The sequence below is a fragment of the Pinus tabuliformis genome, chromosome X, assembly GCF_031772625.1.
Source record: "Pinus tabuliformis cultivar Carrire ecotype Pingquan chromosome X, CPIR1, whole genome shotgun sequence".
In the NCBI taxonomy this organism is placed as follows: Eukaryota; Viridiplantae; Streptophyta; class Pinopsida; order Pinales; family Pinaceae; genus Pinus; species Pinus tabuliformis.
Genome location: NC_142308.1, coordinates 840728693 through 840756111, shown reverse-complemented (window position 1 = coordinate 840756111; position 27419 = coordinate 840728693). Strand labels below are relative to the sequence as shown.

At 40.0% G+C, this 27419-nt stretch overlaps 2 protein-coding genes across 2 annotated transcripts in view; one reads left to right on the top strand and one right to left on the bottom strand.

Moving 5' to 3' along the window:
• Positions 1–27419, top strand: part of LOC149142370 (pentatricopeptide repeat-containing protein At1g18900-like) — a 105449-nt gene that overhangs the window by 9332 nt on the left and 68698 nt on the right. The gene's annotated exons all lie outside the window — the stretch shown is intronic.
• Positions 22963–24384, bottom strand: LOC149142371 (uncharacterized). Its single transcript, XM_089451464.1, has one exon. It carries the CDS (start codon positions 24382–24384, stop codon positions 22963–22965), a length of 1422 nt encoding a protein of 473 aa, XP_089307590.1.

The following is a 27419-nucleotide window of genomic DNA, read 5'->3' as shown; positions in this document are numbered from 1 at the left end:
GTGATGTTATCATTTGTATATTATTGAGTCATGGGTATAGTTCTATAACATGATCAACCATGAAAGAATCTCTTTCACCAAGGACATGCTTGAAGGCATGCACCACAATGCGATGAAGGTCAACAAAAGAATATGCTCACATAAGGAGCATAAGATTGTTGACTAAGAAGCAAGAAGAAATGCTGACAAGTCCAGAAAGCAAGCAATGAAGGAATGCTTTTACAAGAAGCATTAGATGGTTGACCTATCTATCTGAGGAGAAGCAAATTAAGAAAGAGATCAAGCATGTGAAGAGCACCACGATCACCAAGAATCACTATCTGACAAAATGCCTTAATAAGACATCTCCCGAAAGAAGGCAGGACAACTCTGATAAAAGAAGAAAGGACCCTCGACACCTTTGAAGGCCTTGGAGATACAAAAGGTTCAGATAACTGATTCCACTCTATAGAGATGTCGTGATGAAGCCATCCAACAAAAGAAAAAGCAATGTTGAAGCAATATCATAATGAAGTCATAATGGGCTACTAGGTCAAAGCATGTAACCTAGCAAGTACTATGAAGCACCCATGAGGGTAGTATTCCGAAGCATGGACAAGATGACAAAGGAGTAGCGAAGATGACAAACCTGATAGTCACTTTCCACGAAGCAATGACATGACAAACCAAGGAAAGTGATTGATGGATGGTGCCCTACCAAGAAGAAGTTCGATTGAAGACTTCATGACATCAAGAAAGGAAGAAGATCAAGCAGCTGAAGGACCCACGAAGAAGGAGCTACTGATGAAGGAAAGAGTCCCTAGTTAAGAGGGAGCTCTGACAGGTCCCTGATGAAGAAGGAGTTTTTGGATCACCCCTGATTACAAAGGAGTGACAATTGTGTTTTCCATTTCATGGGTCATGTACTAGACCAGGACTAACAAACGTATGTCTAAATGAAGGCCATGAATGGAAATGTAGACACAAGATAGACACAACATTCTTGTCTTCACTTGGGAAGAAAGAATGGGAGGATTAGGTAATCATCTGGATCTGATACTCTTTGAGGATGTGTAGGGCATCCAAGATAAGAGTAGGCAAGAGGACCGTTATTCTTTGAGGGCTGGGAACCCAAAATAAGAATAGTCTTAGAAGGTCATACTCGGAGAACACCCGGGTGGGTATGTACCTTGAGAGACAATGATGAAGGTGTCTATAAATCATTGGGCTCGCAAACATTGTAGCTCATGGTCTCGTAAAGAGATGGAGCTGTTAGTCAAGGACTTGCACTATGACAATGCTGATGAATATGATGCTGTAACAGATGGATTGCAAATCTGGTTTCTCTTATGTGAATTCTTCAAGATTGAAAATTGCCAAACACCTTGTAATATTGTATGAATACCTCCTTAGTTAAGAGGGAGTGTTGAAGGAAATGTAACTAGGCTAGGTCTTCATAAATGTAATTTTGATATTTGTATTTATTCAAGAAAAGAGAAACTATTTTTGTAATATTTGTCAATGAGTTTCTTGCTCATTGAAAATAGGTCAAGCACATTTTTGTGCTTCTAGAAAGTCAAAGTCAAAATATAATTATGATAAGACCCTTTGAGGGCATGTTACATCAAGTAAATCAATATACAAGGTCAGGGAACACCTCCAAGATAAGTCAAATCCTCTCCTAGCATCAACGAAGTCTTTAAGCAACAAAATGATGAATAAAAGATGAAATATAATGTAACTACCAAGTTGGCCTAGAAGACAGTCAAGTCAGCCTAAAAGAGGAAGGACATACCTCTATTTATAGAGGTTGTGCAATCCTCATTTGGCACACAACTCTCTCTGAAATCCGCAAACAAGAAGAGGACTAGAAGGACGCAAGAAAGCTGAGACAAAAAGGTTGCAAGAACAACAAGACAAGGAAACAAAACAACGAAAGTGAAAAGACTGTTATTAGGCATCAACAGCCACACATGCGAGGAGGAAAGGGATCTGTCTGCGATCAAGTACAACTGGAAATCATATCTCTGTTTTGGGCCAATAGCCAAGGTCTATTAGGCCTCCCCATCTAGCAAAGGAGGAGGAAAAAGAAAGCGAAGAAAGGAGGATTGTTCTAGGGTTTCTGTCCACACATGTGAAGACTTCAGCAAGGTAAACTTTTGCGGATTCAATAGCAGTCAAGGGCAGCAACATAAGCAACCTCATTCAGATGTGCATTGAGGTCTACAAGGTATCCAAAGAAGTGTGAAGAAGGTTCTCTTTATAGCAAAGTAGAGAAGCCCTATTATACTAGGGTTTCCTCACTAAGACAAGCAACAGAAAAGGACGAAGTACTAAGGAGCAGAAGTGCCGAAAGACAAAGGTTCAAGTATCGGAAGTGATAGTGCAGAAAGAGGAAGGATTTGACTTATGCTTGGAGGATATCCTAGTCAAGGGTCTAGGGTTTGGCAGTTGTTCAAATAAGAAGCTTCAATAAGATAAATCTTACAAAGGGTTTTCCTCTCAAGAGTGGAGAGGGTTGTCCCTGACAGAGAGCCAAATTTTGTGTTCTTGTTATTTTGTTTTGGTAGCAGTTTGATGAAGCACACACATATGCACTAATAATAAGAAGAAGAAGAATAAGCTAACGAGAAAAGTAAAAAGACTTCACAAATTGCTATCAAATCATGGAGAATCATCACAACACTACTTTGCCCTAGATTCTCTAATAGGGTTCAGGGTTGACACTTTGTATCAAGTTGGAGGAAGTCCATTGGGAGCTATGTCTTGCGACACATCTCTACAATCTGAACTATGGCACCGGAGGTTTGCCCATCTTCATTATAATACCCTACCCGATGTGAGACAGACGGTGACAGGTATGCCCGAGTTCAAAGTAGAGCATGAAGGTGTATGTCCGAGATGTGCTGAAGGAAAACTTACAAGGGGATCGTTCCCCTCAAGTAATAGCAAGACCACAAATATATTGCAATTGATCCACTCTGACATATCTGGTATGATGCCCGTAAACTCTTTGGGAGGATACTTATAGTATCTCACCTTTATGGATGATTATTCTTGCAAGACCTGGATCTACTTCTTGAAGAAGAAGGATGAAGTGTTTACCTGGTTTCGACACTTCAAAGCCTTGATCGAAAACCAATCCGAGAAGAAAATCAAGATATTGAGGACTGATAATGGGACCGAGTATGAATCCAATGAATTCCAAGATTATTGTAGAGAAGTTGGCATTAAGAGGGAGACTACAACGCCATACACTCCTGAGCAAAATGGTGTGGCTGAAAGGAAGAATCACATTATTGTAGAAGTTGTTCATGCCATGCTTCATGATCAAGGGCTTTCGAAGTTACTATGGGCTGAAGCTGTAAATACAGTTGTGTATTTTCAAAACCGATGCCCTCATCAAGCATTGGACTCCAAGACTTGCGAAGAAATGTTCACTGGTAAGAAGCCGATGTCTCTCATTTTAGAATTTTCGGAAGCCCTGTATATTTTCATGTGCCGAAAGAGAAAAGAAGCAAATTGGGTGCATCAGGGAAGAAATGAGTCGTTGTGCGCTATAATGAAAATTCTAAGGGATATAGAATTTATGTGGCTGGTCAAAGGGAAGTTGAGATAAATCATGATGTCACCTTTGATGAAGATATGGCCCTCAGAAAGATCAACAACGTTCCTATCCCAAGGAAGGACAAAGAAGTTGACACTGGAAAACAGGGTGCAAAAGAAGATGAAATGATGTCGGATGTTGATGAACCTATGGATCCTATTGATCCTCCTCCTCAAGAGCCCTCCTCCTCCAAGAGGAGACCCTCATGGCTTAGGGAGACTCTCGAAGATGCCGAGAGACATATTGCACCAAGGGGGACTTTCCGTGAAAGCAAGAAGCCGAACAGGTATCAAGGATACTTGACCGTCATGAGCATTATCATTCAAAATGAGCCTTCATCATTTGAAGAAGTCGTGAAGCAACAAGTATGGAAGGATGCTATGAATGAAGAATACGAGTCAATTATGAAAAATAATGTCTGGGATGTGGTCTGTAGACCCCAGGACAAATCGGTTGTCACCTCTAAGTGGCTCTACAAAATCAAGCATGGAGCTGATGGAAGTGCAGAAAAGTTCAAGGCTCGCTTTGTTGCTCGAGGCTTCTCTCAAAAGGAAGGTGTAGATTACGATGAGATATTTGCACCTGTTGCCTGATACACCACCATCCGCTCGATCATAGCCCTTGCTGCCTCACAAGGATGTAACCTACATCAGATGGATGTCAAGACCACTTTCTCTCATGGTTCGATCAAAGAGGAAGTTTATGTGGAACAACCCGAGGGGTTTGAGGTTCATGACCGAGAATCTCATGTATGCAGGTTGAAGAAAGCTCTCTATGGTTGAAGCAATCACCTCGGGCTTGGTATGAGAGGATTGATAACTATCTGATGAAGCTGGGATTCACTAGAAGTGAAGCCGATCCAAACCTTTACTTTAAGGTTGAAAATGATAAACCTCTCAGTCTAGTACTTTATGTGGACAACCTCTCTTTGACAGGTGCAGACCCTCTCATTCACAAATGTAAGAGGGAGTTGGCTTCTGAATTTGAGATGAAGGACCTAGGACCGATGCACTATTTCCTAGGGTTGGAGGTCTGGCAAAAGCTAGGTGAAATTTTCCTCTCTCAAGGAAAATATGTTGTGAAGATATTGGAAAGATTTGGGATGGTGGACTGCAAGCCTGTGACTACTTCGATGGAACTTAACTTTAAGAAGTTATGTGGTAGTGCTGCTGGACCTGAATTGGGAAATGCTTTTGAGTATCATCAACTCATAGGAGCACTAATGTTCTTGGTGAACTCCCATCTAGACATATATTTTGTAGTTAACACATTGAGCCAATATATGGTTGAGCCTCATCATATACATTGGATCGGTGCCAAGAATCTTTTGAGATATCTTTAGGGCATAATCACTCATGGACTGAGATACACTGTCGGAAATGTGAGGCTGCATGGTTATTCTGATGCTGATTGGGCTGGCAGTGTGGTGGATCGTAAGAGCACTTCTGGATGCTGTTTTTCTTTGGGTTCTGCTTCGATATCCTGGATGAGCAGGAAGCAAAAATCGATTGCCTTGAGCACCACTGAGGCCGAATACATAGCTGCTAGTATGGCCTCCTGTGAAGTTATCTGGTTGAGGAAGCTCTTCAGTTAGTTGTTTGGACATGTGCTGGATACCACCGTGATCCTCTGTGAGAACTAGAGCGGGATCCGATTATCAGAGAATCTCGTGTTTCATGATCACTCCAAGCATATAGATATCAGGTACCACTTTATCTGGGATATGGTACAACAAGGAGCAATAAGGCTCCATCACATTGGGACTGATGAGCAGGTTGCCGATATTATGACAAAGCCCCTAGCAAAGGTCAAGTTCTTGGCCTTCCAAGAATGACTTGGAGTCGTGGAGAGACCCTCTTATGAGGGTCCTGTATGATATGGACATTGAGCTCTGGGAGCTTCGGGGGGCTTGGGGTACTTCTTGGAGTGATGAGCAACCATAAGGTGAGTGGTTCAACCTTCCCCTAGTGGTTTGTTGTGTACAGGGTGAGTGGTTTAGCCTTCCCCTGTGATACCCCTTGGCGACATGTAGGTAGGATGAGTGGTTCATCCTTCTCCTGCTGAGACATCCTACCCATGCAGTTTGGGACTCATGGGAAGTACCTCTCATCTGGCCAATGAGTAGGGAAATGAGGATAGGGACCATAGTACTACCGATGGATGCATCGTGTACTACCGTACTCCTTATGCTAGGATGACCGATATTGATTTGGGATCAATTGGAACTGACTTCGGGTCAGTAAGAGTGGTATGAGGTACTCTCTTTTGATTGGAGCTTACTTCGGGTCAGTAAGAGTGGTATGAGACACTCTCTTTTGATTGGAACTGACTTTGGGTCAGTAAGAGTGGTATGACACACACTCCTTTGATTGGGACTGACTTTGGGTCAGTAGAGAATGGTATGATACATTCTCAATCACTTCTTCTTCTTCATAGTTTAGTAGAGCAGAGCAGAGTAGTGCATTGATGGCAGAAATAGTACAGATTGGCAGATGGATTAGCAGATGGAGTTTTCCCTAGTTGAGAGGGAGTGTTAAAATTGGCAGCTAGGGCCAAACTCCACATGGGTCATCTTATTTATGACAACTGATATTTTTCTTGGATTCCTCTCTTTGAGAGGTGTAGGATTGATCTAAAGATCATCCGATTCTGACATGTACAAATGAAGTTATGAATTTATTTTCATTATTGTCAAATTGTCAAGGTCGGCCAACAAACTTATGTAGGCTCAGAAGCCCAACAATCACGTCTATTCATCCTCAACGTTTGCTATAAATTCATGATGCCTCATCCTCATTTGGACACACTCATTCACTCACATCTCTCTCTCCTCATCTGATTGGGTACGCATTTCTGGGCAGTCTTCTCTCTCACACGTGCGAAGGAAAGAAGGACAAAATTCTGTTTGCTGCGTTGACCAGCGTTGACAAAGCTGCTGGGAGGCTGTTTGACTGCGTTGACTTGATGCGTTGACCTGTTTTGACTTTGGTTTGGGTGAGGAATCTCTGTCCTAGCAGGCCGCAGATCTGGGCACAAAAACCGAGGCAATTTGACCTCTGTTTTGACTAGCGTTGACTGTACTAGGGCTGGCCGCAGGGTTGACTTTTGTTGACCAGTTTTGACTGGACTTTTTTGGACTGTTTTGGGTTGATTAGACTTGCTGTTGGAGGCCGAAGTTGACTGGGTTTGACCGAGCTAAATTGAGGAAGAAATCTGCCCTGTTGACCAACGTTGACTTTTCTGGTTAGGGCTCTTTTGCTGCTGTCATAAATTATCAGATTTGTAAATTGTACTATCTCTCTCTCTGCTGAACTATTGAAGAATATAAGAAGAATTGATCAAGGGTTTTCCCACATTGGTGTTTGTCCCCGGCTGGTGCCACATCTTGTGTCCTCTTGTCTTGGCTTGTCTTCTACTGTTTATGTTTATGTTCTATCTTCTTTTTACTATCATGTTGATGTGATTGCTAAACTGGATCTTGATATTGGGCTTATAAATAAATTGAAGTAAAATTGCTCTAAAGCATCGAGCATGCCATTGTTACCTAAAATTATTTTGGGGCCATCTCGAACTTTTTTGTTGATGTATTTTTGGTTCAAAAATGGATTGCACTCGATGCTAGTTTGATGATATGCACCCTTGCTATATATATGAAAAAAATTGCATATTTGTGTATGGTTTGGATTCATATGGATGCACATGAATATATATGTTTTTTTCAAAGTTTGTATATTTATGTGTTTTTTGGTCGATTGAAATTTGGGTCCGATTTTTTTAAAACTCCTAACTGATTCACATTTTTGGGTTCTACCAGATCGATGAACGATCCAGTACTAGTAAATTTGGATTTAAGTGATTTTTTTTTTACTTTTTTCCTCTCATTTTGCAAAAAATGAGAAGGGTTTGCAAAATAAAGGAGGACATTAGAGTCCAATGCCAGCCCTAGGGCCTTCTTCCTCTAGAGAAAAGGCCATTACCTTTGCCCGTATAAGGGGCAAAGGAAATCACTAGTTTATGTATCTAATTTCATTGTAGATGACTCATGATCATGAGATACATTTATTATACTTTTTGTTGATATTTTGAGGCTCAATCAGCACTTGGGATTTGTTAAATTTGGCAACTAGGGCCAAACATCACTTTGGATAGCTCTCATGAGGCATCTGATATTTTTCTTGGATTCCTCTTTTCGAGAGGTGTATGATTGATCTAAAGATCATCCCATTCTGACATGTACAAATGAAGTTATGAATTTATTTTGATTACGGACAAATTGTCAAGGTTGGCTAGCAAACTCATGTAGGCTCAAAAGCCCAATAGTCACGTCTATTCATCCTCAAGGTTTGCTTATAAATACATGATGCCTCATCCTCATTTGGACACATCACTCTCATTCATCTTTCTCTCTCTCATCTTGATTGGGTACAGATTTCTGGGCTTCTCTCTCTCTCCCCACATGTGCGAGGATGCTTCCCTATGATAATGATGTGGGTTGAAATGGACTCCCCTATGATAATTTTTCTTCTTCTTTAGATCGAGATTGTTGAGTTGATGATCAAAGGAATCAAGTTATGTTGAGATGAAGGCCATATGATTTTCCTTGGTATGAAATAATATGAGATGGGTTTTTGATGACGATTCGACTAACTGTCTTTTGTATGATTGAGATATGTGCTCTCGTGATATGTCATGATGAAGCTTATGATGATGTTGGAAATTTCTCCCTAGCTGAGAGGGAGTGTTAAATTTGGCAGCGTTGGGACAAATTCCCCCTAAGGGAAACCCTAATCCACATGTGAAGCCCATCTCACCAAAGAAAGAATTATGAAAAAAAAATATTAATTGGGCAAGAAATTATTAAAATAGGGAATATATTTAAAAGCGAAATTCAAAATTCAAATTGAATTTCCTTCCAAGATGTTTTTGGTTGGCTTCATTAAAGGTCATCCTTTTTGGTCAAATGAACATCTCTATAAAGGATTGTCTTATGTAACAAGGAAGCATGTTGGAGATACGAATGAAATCTAGGTTGTTTATCTCTGCGATGGATGACATGGATTAAGTTGTAGCTCTCGGTGGGTCTAGCATTCTCTCTCTCGCATACTGACACACATCTCTCGCTATCTGTATGTCTTGTTCCCATACTCAGGTCCATTGTACCTAGGTTACAAGACTTTCGTTATGGCAATAGTCTGCAGCTCCCACACATATGGCTCTCGGATAATATCACTGTGGCTCACACATGACTTTTGGATGGGCCTACCAGTATTGCATCGCATCATACATATATGGGCATTGCATTGCTAAATATCTGTGAGCATCAAAGCATACAAGCATCCAATTGCACTTCTGTTTGACTTGTTATATGAATTGGTAATGTATCTCTGTTTGTCGTGGTTCGTGTCACTGTAATGTTTTCTAGGGTTACATATTATTTTTGCTGGCCTCACATCTAGTATTGACGAGAGATTACTTTGTCTCCTAACTCAATTGTATTTCTTCTCGGATAAATCTGGTATCATTGTGGTACGTATGTTATTAAAGAATTTTGTTTTTGCAGTGGCTATGATTCTCTGCAGCATATCATTTTAATGACTCTAAACTACAGTGCCACTAAGTTCTCTACAAAAACTTGTTAGTACAGTGATCCATGACTCTCTGCGACTTTCTATAACTACGTTTTGATTATAATGGATCAATGCATCTTCAAGGTGACTTGTATCCCCTCACATTGGCTCATACAGTTTGATGATGGTATGCATATCTCTCACAAACATGTTTCCATATTCCGCACATCTAGTTGGCATCAATATATTTTATGATTAGTCCTGGGACAATAAGTCTTGCCTCTCGGCATTGAAGTCTCGGTATAGTAATTCGACACTGTAACTTATATATATGTGATTTTTGGGTTCCGTAGTCTCAATTCTAAATACAGGATTCTTGGCACAATGTTTTTGATTCCCGACACTAGAGTATATGACGACACAGTATGTCTCAGGTGTGATCCTATGTATCAACAGAAGTAACATCTATGTTACCTATACGATATAGGTTGGAACCTAGAATTTGACAATAACCATAATTATTTAAACTTGCTATATATGATGACAGTATTACAATGATTGAGAGTAAGTGAGTACTGAATTGACAATTGTATGCAGAATAGTATTGGCAAGCATTGCAATAATGATATCATATTGAATGGTATCTTAAGAACATTAATGGTTTGGTAGAACAACACAAGTATCAATGTATTGATATGGCATGGCAACATCATAAGAGAAGCTCTAATTCTTAGCTAGTAGGAAGTAGTATTACCGTATCTCGCATTGTTCACAAACGTAGTTGTGAACCTCTCTAGACTGGTCCTAGATGGCCTAATGTGATTCACAATGATAATGATGTACTTTGTATCTCAACGAAACAAATTGATGAAATCTAATAAAAGAAGAAGAAGAATTCCGGGTTTTCCCCCTTGTGGGGTTTCGCCCTGGTCAGCAACCAATCCTGGTGTCTCTATGTGTTCTTTCTTTTCTTCTGATGTTCCTTTTATTTCCGCTGCACCGTTGATGATGTTGTTCTTTATATATAATTGCACATGATGCTATGGGGTGAATGAATAAATAAATAATGAAAAGTATAAATGCAATTATCAAAGCAAAGAACAATTCAGTCCTATGGAAAATTGATAAGGAAGATAACAAGCGTTCCACCCAACCACTCGAGATAACCCCAATTGACCAACTATCTAGGAACTTGTAACATCTATATTAGGGCATTTATTTGCATAAACTATGTAACATTTTATTATCAATCCGAAATTCGTAAACTTGTGAAATGTAAACACTATATGTGCAGAATTGGATTGTTTGTAGTAAGATCTATCTATAATACTTATTGCTCAATCTACTTTATGAAATCAATTGCATGGAACAAACCACTCTTTTTTTTTAAACTAGAATAAGAACCTTGTATTAATAAAATATGTAGTATCAACGCAACAATTACATCAAAGGGGAGCAATGCCCACTAAATGTCTAAGTCTCCTTTCTATTTTTGGGTTTCTTGCAGGATAAAAAATCCTTCCTTCCTTAATATCTAATCTGCTATGCCTATTTTGCTAATAAGTACAACACATATTTATTGTTAGGAGGAGGGTTTACCTTGTCAGTTCCTTTTCCCCTGGTTGAGGGGATTGGAACATTAAGATTAGGAATATAATGATCTGAATCACATATAACATTACATGAGGTTGAAGATTCCATAGGTTGCTTGTTATTGGAGATTTTTAGCTCTTAATCTATTGACAAAAACTAGAGAGTTTGTCCTTTGTTCTGCATATCATGGTCCGATGATCAACTAGTAAATCCATAGTAACAGACAAGCTAGAGACCAATTGATTATGACAGAGTTACAAAGAAAGGATTTCTTCCTGAAGAAGAGAAATCCTTTTCATTATCTGCTAAAATTCCTTTCTTGGCTAATGTGGCATGATTGCACCACACTAAAAAGGTGAGATGAACCAACTTTTTGAATCTAAGATAGAAGGGGTCTCCATAGTGATTGAGACATGTCGAAGCTTTTTGAAAGGCTTAAGACTAATTTGGCCAAACCAACCCCAAATAGTAGAGAATATAACAATTATCCACTTAAACAAATTATTCCTTACCACTTGTTGTCTACTGAATACATCCTTGGAAGCCAATGATGTGAAGTACTATAGAACCTAATAGTACCATTCAAAAGTACACAAAGCGTCCCTTGAAACTGGGGTAAATCACCATCAAGAATTCCGAAGTAGGGGGGTTATGGGACCCCTAAATGCATGCCATTCTATGAACTCCCTTTCCTTTGCATTAAGCCTAAACCAGGCACTGATGAACTAAAAACCCCCTTCTCTTATCTAAATGAATAATCCTAAACACCTTACATACAATGTTCTGTACCCACCTAAGGTGAAAATGGGTCATATGCTATCTTAAAGACCTTGACCACTCCAATAATTCCTTGCTATAGAGAATAGCAACTCCATAGGGTTGGACCAGAGTCAACTACTAAAATTTTTTTGTAGTACAAAACATCCCCCAAATTACAAAGTTCTAAATATAAACAACAAAGAGCTCGCAGACGAGGGAGACTAAAGGAGTAATGCTTACCAAAACAATTGTGAACTTTTAATTGGAAAACTCACCAAGACTTTTGGAATATATGAAAAGCAGCTTGAGCTTGGAATTTATGGAAAGCAACTTGAGCGTGGAATTTATGGAAAGCAACTTGAGCTTGGAAGGCATCTACACCATTATTACTCCACCCTTGTGTTATCACCACCTCAACTTCTTCTCACCGCATATCTTCCAAACGCCTCCCCCACCTCGAGTGAGCTTGATTGATTGTAAGTCCATAAGCATGGCCAGAACCAGAACATCTTCTAGGTAGAAATATCATTCCCAAAAAAGGACTGAGGACCTCCTTTTGCACACAGGGAGTAGAAAATGCCATGAAGACCAACATCATATCCATAATAGGCAACTGCTGGAACACCCTCAGAGAAAGGACACCATAATCACGACACTTGACAGTATGATGGAGCTGCATACACCATTTGCTCTCTTATCAATTTATAACATCACTTGCATGCCACAATTCCCATTGAACCACAATTTGGCATCCCCTTTTGATATAAAGGTTTAACTTAAACTTAACCAAAAATTAGCAAGGCCAATGTAGCTCCTAAATTAGCAAGCTTATTTTGTTGTCTCAAAACATGATGAACCTCATTTGACTAAAACTCCTGTAGATTCCCCACGATTTTCTTTAGAATTGCATGTCATTTGGGAGTGTCTTTGACTTTGAGTAATGATTCTAGAGTCTCCAATAATTGAAATGCTAGATATCTTCTGAGCATGTGCTAATATTAAGCCCTGCAAAAGCGCGTAAGCCTCAACTTGATTATTGGATGTGGATCTTAAGCCCCATGAATAGGTTGTTTCAATTGATTCATCGAGGCAAAGAATAACCCCACCAACTTGATTATTGGATGTGGATCCTAAGCCCCATGAGTAGGTTATTTCAATTGATTCAATGGGGCAAAGAATAACTCCACCCCTCCACCCCTCCCCGCTCTTGCCACCCTTATGAAGCACACAACACCCCATCAATCAAAAGCAAGCTCAATCAATCTTGGCACTGTGAATGTACTTGGCATCTTTCGTGCTATTATGTAGGGATCGTGCTCTCACCATGTTAGTTCCTTGCACCATTTTCCATGGACTATTGCTCTTGTTGTTAGCAAGCTTAGATAAAATTCTAAACTAACAATGTAACTTTCAATGCAAAACAAGAACTAATCTTTCTAATCTGATGCTACCAAAGCTTTCATAGATGAAAAAGCAGGCTGTGAGATCTTCTGCCTTAAGTGGCTCCAACAACAATACTCCATTCACTTGTGGAGTTTGTTGATTAAGAAAGAGTTGTAACACTCACACATCAAATAGAAAGACTCTTTAAATGAAATCAAATGAAAGCAACTTGGTCAAATCTAGCTAGTTCTTTAACATCCATTGGGGTCTCCATGGGTAGAAAAATAGGCTATAGCATATCTATTCAACTCTTGTGGTTGAAAGAGGCTTGTAGTAATACTTTGTAGACCACTCCAATCTTTGCCAAGAAACAAGTTTAGACTTGGTTAAAAAGCAATCTCTACTCTGTCAAATTAAATTCTTGTTGCAATCTATACACATATATAACATAGACTAATATAAACATACATAAGAGAGGTTAATGAAAATAGAGAGAAATATTCACCAGGGAATAATGCACACCGAATGAGATTGCATAAAATAAATAATAGAATATAAAATGAAATAAAAGGCAACAATGAACTATGTGGAGTGAGCTCAATTCTCCCAAGAACAAAGTAGCGAACTATTCTGTAACATCATAACCTAAATCAAAACATACTGCATCTAAAATGAGGGAATGCCAATCTATGTAAAATGAAATATTAAGAAGTTTTATTCTGTTCCATCATAAGTTGGATATAGGCTCCAAGAGGCCTCCCTTCGGAATGGAGAAGACACTCTTATTTATACAAATAATTTCTTTTAAATTAAGATAAGTAATAATAAATTCAGATCCACATATTTCTCATTTGGTTACAACCATTTGTTAATAATTAGCAAGTAACATCTCTAAAAATCTTGTCACAAGTCTCTGCAAAATATTTGATAACAAGTCTTGCATGTTTCTTTTTCATCCAAGATACTTGAGTGATCCTCCCCAATCCTCATCAAATCTTCAAGGTTTGAAGAAGAAATTCGAATTTGGACCTTAGTAGTAAAAATTTGCATTGTTGGAATCTCCAAATATACCTATAACCATCACCAAACTCACCCAACTTTCAAAGATAAGTGAAAACACGTTATTTTTCAAATATTTAATCATGAACTCATTTAAATACTAAAATAAATGTGTTGGAAAATATTGATCCTAATCCCACATATAAGCATAAAAATGGAGTAAAACAAGGTCATGGGAAGGCGAAAAAGGATAAAAGGTCAAGGGAAAGCTTGTAAAAAGACAATAAAAAGGAGGTAAAAAGATGGTCATTTTCATGACTGAACATTTTCCCCAACAAAAGATGTTGCATGCCCTCATGCAACCTTGCATCTGATTTTCTTGAACTGTGTTTTCCCTCTTTGAAAATCTGAGTGGCAATTGAGTCCCTCTTTGAAAATCTGAGTGGCAATTGAGTTTCTTGTGGTTGGTTCTTGTGTGGCAACCGCAAGTTTTGAAGTGTTGTTTTTTATGTGGCAGCACCTACCTTTTAGACTTGTTCTCTTTCTTGCTGCAACAAAGAATTTTCCCACCTTTATTCACTAGTAAATGTATAAATTTGAAAATTCAATCATTTGCATGCTTCAAAATGATGACCCAATATGTTGTACATCAACCAAATCTCTTGTTGTAGTTGAGTGAAGAAATGGTCATGTAATAAACACTTGACTTCAACAATGTTACCAACTTAACGAGAACTATAATCTCAAAAATAAGAACTCTAGCCCAAAAAACTCCTATTTTTGCGCAAAAACATGAAAAAACATTCCGAAATCGAAAAGTGGTGATGCTACATCACCTTTTTAAGGTTAAAATTCCAACATTTTTTTGCGATGACATTAAAAACCAAAATAATAATCACGGAGAACCTTAAAATTCCAACAATTTTCAACCATGACATTAAAGATCATTTAACATGATTATGAAAACCTTTAAAATTCTGACATTTTTCAACCATGAAATTAAAACCAAAGATCACGAGTACAAAAAGTCTTAAATTTCAACATTTTTCAACCATGGCATTATAAACCAAATATAATTACTAAAAAACCTTAAAATTCGACACCTAAATCAAAGAGTAATTCTACCAAGAACAATTTATTTTCCTCTTTAAAGTTAAAATTGTAGTTCTCTTGAGATCTTACCCTAAAACAACTTGACCCATCTTCAATAATGCACTAAAATTACAATATTTTTAAATTATCATTTATAAAATTACTATTAGTGTACGCAAAATCATGAAAAACGCCCTTAAAAAATAAATGTAATTCAATTTTTTATTAAAAAAATATGGTTTTTTTAGAACAAATTAAATAGTTCAAAACAAGGTATTTTCCAATATATATATATAAAAGAAAATGATTAAAACAAAAAAATTAAGATAATTTTAAAAACAAATTTAAACCAAGTAAAAAAAATGCAAGAAATTTAAAAAAATTGTTAAAAAGGAGAAAAAAAAAACAAAATTAAAAAAGTTATATACAAAACTATAATAAATCAAATAAAGTTTTAAATAAGTATGTATTAAAAAAAACATCAAAGTATTATTATTATTATTATTTTAATTTTATTTTTTTAAAATCAATTTTTTTTGTTTGTTTGTTTGGTTTTTTCTGTTTTCTGTGAAATTTCTTCTATTAGATTCTCATAAAAACAAGTAGTACAAAAGATGTCTCTACATCCCCTGGTAACTCATTCCGACTGGACTTGTTGGCATTGGGGGACAGAGTATGCCAAAGATAGACCTTTACAAGCATTATTTCCGCCAGGCTTAATAGCCATACATCGCACAAAGGAGACAAAAAGAATAAAAATACTAACAACAACATGTCAAGGAGGGGATGGGGAGGAAGTACAGGGGGAGCAACATGATAACCAACACGTTCATGCATGTGGAAGTCGATGTGTTCAACTTGAGCTTCCAAATCGTGAAGATGCTCATTACTGCAACGATGGCTCCGTCAGAGATTGTCTAGTTGTTCCAAAATCTCATTTTGACTAAATTGAATGTCATTCATATATGCAACTAGCTCATTACGGTCCTCGTACCTGTGTTCTCTAATGATATCCATGTTGGCCTGAATGCCTCTTAGTTGCTTCGCTATGGAGTCCAAAGAGGCTAGTGCGACTACACGACTTGGAGAGTGGTCTAGAGTGTGAGCCACCTCACCTTCACGTTCCACACCTGCAGAATTTCTAGAAGAAGAGCTTTGGTTGTTGGCTGGACGACCTACATTGAAATGATGGCCACTCCCATGACGTTGCCTCCCTTTATGTCGTGACATTACCCTCGAACCTAGAAGAATATCAAACGGGGTTTTCGAAAGGACTCCAAATCTCCTGATTGGATAGAAGTAGGAACACCAACCAGAAGCACGAGGAAACTTGCCTTTTCTTAAAGCGTTAAACACCCGATGGGGAGAGGTTCTGAAACAGACAAAGAGAGACTTCCTCAAACAGGGAAATTTCTAGGGATAACTGCGTCAATGAAGCCCACATCCTCCCAAATACTAACTTCATACACCCAATTAGTTAGAGAGCCTACCCACAAAGCACTGGCCCCCAAACAACAACAACTTGAAGAGCACAAGGGGCGAAGGATAGAAATTAACGACCACAGATCCAAGCTACAAAAAAGGGTGGTCACATATGCTAAACCAAAACAATGGTAGAGTCGAAACCGAGCTTGCACAAACACAAGATAGAATCTATAACAACAACCAGAGCGTGAGCAATTAACACTCCAAGTCTCAGACATTAGAGCTTCCCTTGGAGAAGGTCTTCAGGGACTTCCATTTGATCCCTTGTCCACTCCATGAAATCCCCTCTGGAATACTCGCAAAGTTTACCCATAGAATAAATGACAGACCAACTAGAAAAGCATAAACAATATGGCGGGGTTACCTTCTCGATGCAAAGAGAGCAGCCCACCTTGAACGGTGAACCCATAGTCCAGATTGGAGATAAAGTGCTTGAGTTCCTGGCCAGGCTTTGTACCAAGAAAAAATCTGCCTCGCAGAGTCGTGCTTGGGTCCCATATACTAATTTGAAAATCAAAGTTGATCCATTCCACTGTGGGTCGGCCAGCGAGTGCGCTGCGCCAACTAAGACAACACCCAGGTGAGCCATGGTCTCTGTCACGAGCCCTGCTGTTCTCCCTTCACCCATATTTCATCGCCTAGGATACCAACATTGGAATGATTTCCACAACAACTTATAACGCCATAGACGTAGCTTGTGGAGAATTCTCACAATAGAGGTACCGTCACCATAAACCATACTTTAAAGTTCGCATGCGTGTTGCGCGGGGGAGGGGGCAACCCCGATATCCGAATACCAACCATTTGCCCACCCCTGTCGGCGGAAATTATAATTTATTTCTTATTTTTCTTTAAATTTTTATTTAATAATTTTGAAAAATTAAAATTTTATTTTTATTTTATAATTAAAAAACATATATTAGTAATTTTTTATTTTATTTTTAAATTTTAATTAGGGTTTATATATTTTTTAGTTATTTATTTTATTTTTAAAAGTGTTTTATTAATTTTTATTAATTATCTTTTATTTTAAATGTCTTTTTGATATTTTAAAGGGTTATTTAATTTTTTTTTTTAATTTTTAATTTTGATGTTTTTCTCCCCTTTTTTCCAAAGGGAAAAATCTCGTACTTTTATTCGACTTAATAAAAAGGAACAAAATTACATCTTGTAGATGCTAATTGCATTCAATAAGAGTAGCCTCTCAGTTGCTAAGCATATGAAAGAACCAAAAAAGTAACAAAAGCATGCGAAATTAAGTATGATAGTAATGACTTAACTCATCATTCTTGCCTTTGTTTTTCCAGACCTTCTGTCGTCCCTTTGAGTTGGGGTTTGTTGATCAGTGGTTGTCATTGATGTCAACCCAAGTAGCACTAGGGGCTACCCTGATCTTGCATGGGCATTTTAACTTGACCACTTACTCTATTCTGAGTCAAGGATCTTCTAGATGGATTCTACTCGTCGATATGTTTCTGTTGATATATGGCACGCCAAGTAATTCTTCATGGTTTGAGAGATATTCATGTTTGAAGTTAGTATCCCCAGTTAGTGGGCTAAAACCCTATGGGGTTGTGGCATGGCATTCATAATTGGTTGTGGCCATTGAATAGTCAATAATTAATAAAAAGAAATTGCTCCTAAAATCCCTCCAACGTTCACTTGTTGAGGACCCTTTCAACTCTAGACATTCATATAAATAATGACCCTCATATCCTCCTCTAGTAGGGATTTTGTGGCTTCAAACATGTGCGAAGCTTCAGAAGCTGAAATTAAAACCCATTTGAGTCGAAATCTTGATGAACCTCGTGACCGAATTTTAGATTTTGGTTCGCTATTTTTTCAGAGATATGATATGAGGAAGTTAGGGTTTTTGCAGGCTCTCGAATTCCATGTCAAACAGGTGACGTTGGGAAAATCGTCATAACTTTCTCTCTGATCATTGGATTCAAATTTCATAAATAGTCACATAAAGAGGACGGATTGTAGTTTGTTGAGTAGCGTTTTCAGGGCCGAAGGTCGCAACAGTGACACGTGGCACTTCATACAAGTTCACTCTACTAAACTAGTCTATAATCAGGTCATTGTGGGAGATTGGGCATAACTCTTTCTTGAAGAATCCAATCTTGATCAAACTTGTGGGGTTGGAAAGAGGACTCAGAGGGCTACCACAGGACGAAATTTCAGACCCTGGAGATCCGAAATTACATAGATACAACAGATTCAATATCGAGCTCCTAGAAGGCAAGAAAAAACATGCATTTGAGGATCACTGCAGTAAGGACCACACATCAACAGTCAAGGGTAAGTCTCCTACAACAAGGTATGTATGATTAGTGTTGACATTTGAAATATGAGTATCATCTTTGACATATGTTTTTGCAAGACAACGTAAGTACTCGGTCATATCTCTATGTCTCTATATGTCACAGTTAGTTTTGATACCACATTTCGGATGTCTTATTCTTGATACTACACATTTGATGCTACATATTCTTGATGCGACACCAAGTTTACTAAATCTATATGATGTTGTAAGTTCATGTTTTTTTTTTTTAGACAAAGTTCGGGTGCTATATATTGATCTGAAAAAAAGAGAAGGTTGTTCGCCATACATATAGAGCTTCATGAGCATTCTGGATCCAAGGAATTACAAAAAAGTTCTTTTTCTTGATCCTTGTTTTAGTATTCCTGCCTTTGAGGCTTCTTAAACTACTGTAGATCCGAACAAACTGCAGACACCAAAATTTACAACTACATAACATAATTAATCTATCTCTATGTGACTGATCTTCCTTGCAGTAGACGCTTCTGGATTAGGATCAGGCTCATTCTGTTTAGCGCTGGAAGAGGATGGAGTATCTTTGAAATGCTTGTCCATCATGAATTTGAGGACAGTGAGCGATTCTTCAGCATGGCTACATCTATTGGCCAGATTGTTAAATTGCTCATGTAAGGAGCTGACCCTGTGAAGGAATAGGTTTATCTCAGCCCGGTATTTCTCATTAAGGATTCGGTATTGGTCTTCCAGTCTTGCCTCCAGACTTCGCACTTGATCCTCCATGGCCCGCTGCTGAGCTCGCAGTTCCTCAAATTCAGCCTGAAGATCTCTGCAATGAAAGCAGTCTTCCGGGCGATCCATTAACGCTGAATGGTTCTTGACTGCTCTATTTTCTTCTTTAACACAGGGGCTCGGATCTCTCTGCTTGTTGCAAACTGCTTCCTCAGCACGCACAGAGTTGTTGTGCTTTTGTTGGCTCCCACGAACTATATGAAGACTGGCGGAAGCGGGATTGCTCGTCTGCTCGTGAACACAGTCGTTCTCAATGTGTTGGAGGTTCATGTAGCTTAATCTATATATAGAAACTGTCTTCAGGCTTGAGGAGCGGGAAAGGGTCCAATTACATCTCCCAATGCTCCAGTTCATGGTCAAAGACTTAACCTGAATTGCACATGTGGTCTGCCTGCGAGGACAATTTTCACCTGCGCTTCGCTTGGTTCCTATACTCTGAGTAGATCTCCCAATCTTGCTTCTGAACAAAATCTTGCCTACCATACCTGTTCTGCCAACTGAGTTGATTGTTTGCCGGCTGTCATAGATTCTAGTATCCACGGTACACCTGCTGCTGACTAGATGTGGAATGATCATGGTAACGGTTGTAAGGAGGATTTATTGTTACAGCTCAGAATTCCTTTGGGGCGCTCGCATGCCCTGTTGGCGCACTTATCAGCCTCCTTATTCAGTCCACGGAGGATGTGGTAAAAGGTGATTTCTTCCATTGAGGCTCGAAGAATCTGGTTCCTGTAGTTTATCTGCTGCAGAAGGATGTTCGGCGTGCTCAGCCTCTGCGCCATGAGTCTAATGATAATTGCTGAGTCCCCGAACACTATAACCTTCCTTATTCCTAACTTAATCAGCTGAGTGAGGCCCTGGAACAATGCTAGCCCTTCTGCCCTGTTGTTGGACATTTCCCCCAGTCCCCATTCGAACTGAAGTATGTTTTCGCCGTTAGCATTGCATATAAGTCCCCCTGCACTGGCTTGACCCGGATTTAGTTTAGAAGCGCCGTCAAAGAATAAGTAAAACTTATTACAGTTTCTCAACTAGCTTGCAAATTCCGCTTCCTTTAACCTCAGCTTCCAGACCCTGTTTATTTCTTTCCTTTGAGTCTTTCCTTGGCTTAATTCCTGAGCACTAGTTATGTTCTCTTGGACATAACTGATCAGGTTCCTCTCTTCTATACTGTAATTAGTAATCTCTATCTTACCTTTGGTGTGGACTGTGATTGTCTCCACCGCTAAGTTCTGTGCCTTGAGACACATAGCTCTGATGTTAAAGCCTTTCTCCTGGAACACCCGTCTATTTCGAGCCAACCAGATTCTCCATAGGAGAGTTAGGGGAATGGCATTCCATATCCTTTGCGTCAATTTACTATCTTTTCCTTTCCATGGGCAATTTTTCCTCCATTTATGAATTGTGTCTGCAATGGTTGCCTGAGGCTCCCATGGAGCACCCCCGATTGAGGCCGACTTTCTCCAGCATTCATCTGCAACCGGGCAATCTATGAACAAGTGTTGAATGGTTTCCTCTGACCTGCAGCAATTCGGGCATCTGGATGGTCCCATTATACCTCTTTTCTTTAGATTCTCTGCTGTTAATATTTTCCCCTTCAGGAGCAGCCAGATGAAGAATTTGACTTTGGGGGGTGCTTCTGCTCTCCAAACAAGTTTCCATTGATTCCAGATATCCTGTGGGAAGGTGCTATCACATAGATGTTGGTGCCCTGCTTTAGCCGTATATTGAGTTCCTGTTGGGTCCCAACGATAACCATCTTGCTTGCCTTTCTGAATCGGAGCTTTACTGTGGAGGAGGTTCTTTAAGGCAGCAAGACTGGTTTCTAGCTCCCTGGGGTAATCCGGAAATTTCCAACCTACCCATGCTTGGGAGTGGTTGTCCCAATGTGATATTTGAGCTAAGTACCGTATTCCTTTTCCATTTAGCCAGTTTATGGCAGGGGTAGCCTCCATTTTTGAACCAATAGGATGCTGTCCAAGAATTCTGTCTGTAGAGAAATTGATGCTACTGCCCCCTCCTGGGACTTTTGAGATGTTTTGAGACATGAAGGGTATGACTTTCTTGCAGAGTTGCCAAATTTTTGTGCTATCTCTGTTGGGAATATTGGTTTCCAGAAGCTGTTGCCTCGAGCTGTTCAAGTATTTTGCCTCTAAAACTCTCATCCACCAAGCTGTAGGTCCTATGATCATTCTCCATATTATTTTAGCTCCAAGAGCTAAGTTCAACAATTTTGGAGATCGTATTCCTAACCCTCCCTTTTCCTGAGACTGGATGACATTCTTCCAGCTGACAAGGTTGAATTTTCTTTTTTCCGTTTTCCCTCCTTGCCAAAGAAAATGTCTGAGAGCTCTTTCCATTTTAAGATGGAAAACAGCAGGAGCTTGGCATAAAGAAAAACGATAAATGGGAAGAGAGGCCAAACCTGATTTGAGAAGTACAAGCCGTCCTGCTGGGTTCAACCACATGGTGCCCCATTGTTGGATTTTTCTCTTTATTTTGTCAAGAATTTCATTCCATGTGTCAGCTTTCAGCGGTCCCATACTTACTGGCATCCCTAGGTAGGTGAAATGGCTCCAGACAAGCTTGTAGGAGACTTCTAATATATTTGCAATGCTATGGATGGTGTGAGTTGAAGTGTTCCAACCATATATGCAACTTTTTTGCTGGTTGATCTTCCCCCCTGAGTATTCCATGAATTGATCTAATATCTTTTTAAAGCGCCTTGCTATCGTGGTGGACGCTCCTCCTATCAGAAGGGTATCGTCCGCAAATTGGGAGTGGTTGATGTTCTTTGTTCCTTGCTCAAATTTGATGCCTGTGATTAGCCCTATTCTCCTATTGAAGTCCAAGATTTGGCTAAGGGACTCGGCCATGAGAATAAACAAGTAGGGAGACAAGGGGCAGCCTTGTCTAAGACCTCTAGAGGATTGGAAGGCAGCACACGGTCTCCCATTGATCAGAGGAGAGATCCAGGGTTCCGAAATACAGGCTTTAATCATTGTGATGAAGGAGGAGTCAAAACCCATTTTGTGAAGGACAGCAAAAAGAAAGGAATGCCTTACCCTGTCAAAAGCATTGGCAAGGTCCAACTTTAGAACAAATCCTTTCTCCTTTCTGCTTATGCTTGAGTGGATAGCCTCTTGCACAAGAAGAATAGAGTCGGAGATGTGCCTATTGGGAAGGAAACCTCCTTGGTTTTCTGAGATCAGAGATTGAAGATGGGGCTTGAGCCTAGATGACAGTTGTTTTGTGATTATTTTGTATGCTGAGTTACATAGAGATATTGGCCGAAATCTAGAAAAGGTGGAAGGTCTATTCTCTTTCGGGATTAGGGCTAGATAGGTAGAGTTGGTGAATCCCCCCATTTTGCCTTTCTTTAAAACCCAGCGTATCATCTTGATGAGGTCCTTTTTGATCAGTTGCTAATGCTCTCTGTAAAAGCTAATTGGAAACCCGTCAGGTCCTGGAGCTTTATCTGGGTGAAGACTCCAAATCTCTTTCTGGATTTCTTCTTCTTCTACTTCTTTCTTGAGGTTGCTGTTCATTTCTTGGGTAACTCCTTTGGGTAGATGCTGTAATAAACTTGAGTAGTCTTCCTCTCCTTTATCCTCAGTCAGAAGGTTCTTGAAATGAGCGGTGGCTGCTTCCTTTATGGCTTCCTGAGTATTGTAGCTGTACCCTTCACTGTCCTTAATTGTGCTCACTGTGTTTCTAGCCTTTCGAACCGTAGCTTGCTTATGAAAGAAAGAAGTATTTTTGTCTCCCTCCTGGAGCCAGAGCTGTCTTGACTTCAATCTCCATTTGGTTTCTTCGTCGTTTGTGGTTTGTCTCAGCTGAGAGTATAATTTTATTTCACTCTCTTTGGCTTGCTGAGACAGCCCAAAGGCTTCAATATTTCGCTGCACTTCCTCCAGCTCTTGCTTTATTTTCTTTTTGCTCAGCTCAGGCTCTTGGTAGTTGTTCTTTGCCCAAGTTTTTAGAGCCTGTCTTACTCTTTTTAATTTAGTTTCCCAGATATAGGTTGGGGAGCCTTCCACATGTTGTATCCAAGCCTGCCGCACCACGTCATTTGCTGCAGAGATACGATTCCATATGGAACAGAATTTGAAGGGGAGAGGTCCTAGCCGACATTGACTATTCAAAGTGAGCGTTATTGGATAATGATCAGAGGCGGAGACATTAAGGATATTTGACTGGCCTGTAGTGAAAGTGGACAGATACGTTACACTTATGAGGAACCTGTCAAGGCGCTCCATAATATTGCCAACTCCTATTCTTCTGTTGCTCCAGGTATATCTTCTGTTCTTGGGCCTGATATCTACAAGGTCTTGCTCCTCCATTATACTCTCAAGACGATTTCTGAAAGGATCCGGGTTGAAAAGTCCCCCTCTTTTCTCGTTTTCATGCAAAACCAAATTTAAATCCCCTGCAATAATGAGATTGTTGTCCCGCTCCTCTTCTATACTAGCCTCCAAAGTGTTCCAGCATACCTCTTTCTCTCTATACTGATTCGGAGCGTATACATTGTAGATTACGACCGCTGCTCCACCTGTCTTACTTTCTAGATTAACACGGATCCAATTCTGGTGTATTCTGGTGGAGTTACAATTCCATTTATTACTATCCCACATTGTTAAAATGCCTCCTGAGGCTCCTCTTGCTTCGCTTGCGCATCCACTGTAACGCTTTTGCTGGTTGATGACTCTGTTAATTTCTGATTGATCTTGCTTTGTTTCTTGGATGAGAACGATTTCGGGTTTTTCGCTTTGGATTAAATCCTTGAGGGCTGCTATCTTGGAGGGGTGCCCTAATCCCCTGCTGTTCCAGGATAGTATATTCATCATGATTTACTGGTTACATGGAGAGGTGCTCGCCTCTCTTTGCCCTTGTTGTTGTTTTCTTTATCCGAATGCCCAAGAATAAAGGATTCTATTGGAGTCTGAGAGCCCATTGCTATGTCTTTCTGGGTACTTTCTTCTCTCTGTTGTTTAGCCGATTTTCTGCCAGGCCCATGTTTCTTTGGAGCTTCGCTGGGCGCCCCATGATCCTTTGAAGAACTTCTGGTAATCCTGGTGGAGGGGGAGTCAGGGGGGGGTGGGAAATGAGTGGAGGAGAGGGGTGGAGAGGAGGGTCAGAGGAGGGGAAATCAGGCACTGATTCTTCCTCAGAAAGGGAAGCGAAGGGATTAGAGGATGGAGGGATGGAAGGATCGGTAATCCGAGGAGGAGAGGAAGGTTGATGAAGGGGGGGCTGCTGGGAGGAGGAAGAGGGATGATGCTGGGATTGAAGGGGAGGGTGCTGATGGGAAGGACCAGGGGCTTCAGAGTCCGAGGGCTTGAGGGGAAGGGATGATTTTTTTCTTTTAACAGTTTCCCATTGTCCATCTTGCTCTTCTGATTCAACATTAACTATTTTGGGACATCTATTTGCAAAGTGACCATATTCGTGACATACCTTGCATTTGAAGGGTATTTTCTCGTAATCCAGCTGCTGGATATGGCACCAATCATCTACTTTCAGTTTGATTGCTTCCGGTAGTCCACGGCCCAGATCAACCTCCACGCAAATCCGCGCACAGGCCTGCATGTTGTCTTTGGGTTCACTGCGGTCTATGTATTTTCCAACCGCGTTCCCTATTGCTTTCACAGAGTCGTCCCCCCAGCAGTGAAGTGGGAGATGAGGAAGTCTAACCCAGACTGGAACAACGTTTGGAATATCAAGTTCAGGGTCGAAATCCGGGGTCCATTTGTTGAGATAGAGGCCCCTGGAATCCATAAAGTAAGGTCCGTTTCTGAATATAAGATCTTTATCTTCTTTGGTTTCAAAGTGAAAGGTAAAATATCCTCTACCACAGAATCTGATGGATATTTTGCCCTGGATCTTGTCCGACCAATTTCTTTCGACCCATCTTTGCACTGTTTTGGGAGATGGCCATAGTCCTGTGAATTGCCCGATTAACCCTTTCTCTGCTAGGGAAATGGCTGCCATGCGTGGAATGGTCGGAGGCAGAAGAACTTCCTGTAAAACATCCAGCTTCTTCACAAATTTTGTTGCTGTTGGTCTAGGTCTTGGCGGAGGGAGAGATTTCACCAAGTTTGAGAAGGCTCGTTGCAGCTCCGGATCCCCACTGGGCGGATCCGGAGGATCCATGATTCAGATCGCTCAGTCGCAGGCAGGCTTAGGCGCGGGTTTCAGGCGCGCGCGCAGCAGCAGCGAGGTTTTTTTCGTGGGTCTTGTAAGTTCATGTTACTTGTCTTGTCATAGTTGATAGAATGGTCTCTGTTGTTGTACTTAGAACTTGGTCCATCACAAGTCTAGGGTCTGTCATCAGTTTTTATTGTATATATCTTTAGGTTAGTTTTGGATATAGTCTTGCATAGAGTCCATGCCTATATCAAGAGTGGGTGTCTTTGTCTACTACTACAACAAGTCAATAACAAAAGTGACAAGCACACTTCAGGTACACATTGTAATTTTAATTTGTATTTATGCATTATTATGCACTTACATGTGTTTCGCAGACAGAGGTAAGTTGAAGGGTATTTTGTTTTGTTTTGGGATTGGTTTCGCAAGGCAAATTTTGCATGCAGGTAGAAGAAGATTCAAGTACAACTTCAAGCAAGAATTCAAGAGCAGAAGTATCAAATCAAAGGAAGCATTACAACGGGACATCCTTTGAAGACATGATAGCCATCCATTGTGAAGAAGTGTCAAGGCCAAGAGTCATCATTGTAAAGTTGTAAAAGAGTCATTTGTAAAAGTGTCATCATTGGAAGAGTCATTATTGTGAAAGAGTCAATCTGCCTAGAGTCGAAAAGGCATTATTTGGAGGTATAGGAGTCTTTGTTGGGATGATGTCACGGTTGGGTTGCAGGTCATAGTGTGATTGGGTGTTCGGTCAAAATCATATTGAATCGTGGATCGTTGTCCCTGGTACGGGGATCCACACTCTTGTCTCATTTTAGTCATTATAGGGTGGGAGGGAGGTGCTAGGCTAGTGCATGAAGTCGCCTATAGGTTGGATTCTATGAACACTTTAGTGTGGTAGGTTGGTCTAGGATGTTGGGGCATCCATTCAGTTGACTACTAAAGAAACCAGGGCGTTGGGGCGTCCTTCCAGTGGGAGCTAGAGAAGAATGCTTTTCTAGAATTCTAGGAAGTTTTTGCTTTCATTTCAGTTGGGGTTGAAGATTAAAGAATTTATTAGAAAAGCGTTTGGTGGTTTTTGACGCGTAGGGGGTTTTCCACCTAAAACTCTTGTGTCTATTGTGTTCTTTTATTTACTGTTATTACTGTATAAACATTAATAATAATTGAAGATTAACTAATGCTCTGAAAATATTTAAAAGTGATAATTGCTAAGGAATATTGATTCACCCCCCTCTCAGTGTTTCCAACAGGGTCAACTGGAACTATTGCTAGATCGCTTTAGGTTGTCTTGGTGGGAGTTCTTTATCTGAATTTAAACTTTTTGAAACATGAGCTCTCTTTGACCCCATCATCCCCTCCTCTTGGTGTGCCTCTTTTTTCAGTTGTTCTGGTTCATGGATTGCTTTTGATTTTGTACCATTCTGCTTGTGCGCTGCATTGTTGTTCAAAACCCGAGCATCTTCTGCTTCTTGGTTTAGAGGGTTCTCTATGATTTTTTCTTCTTCTTCCTCCGTGAGGTAGGGATGAAGGTTGCCATCCTTTTGTTTTGCGAGCCGGCCCCTTTTTTTGGGTTTTTTTTGCCCAAGGGCATGTATTCCGCAAGTGTTTTGTTTGGTAACGTGATCAACATCTAAATGATGTTTTTCATAATCCAAAAGTTGGGTCCACTAGAAGATTTTATGTTTTTGCTGGATGCGGTCAGGTAGACTTTTGCTTAGGTAAATTTCTA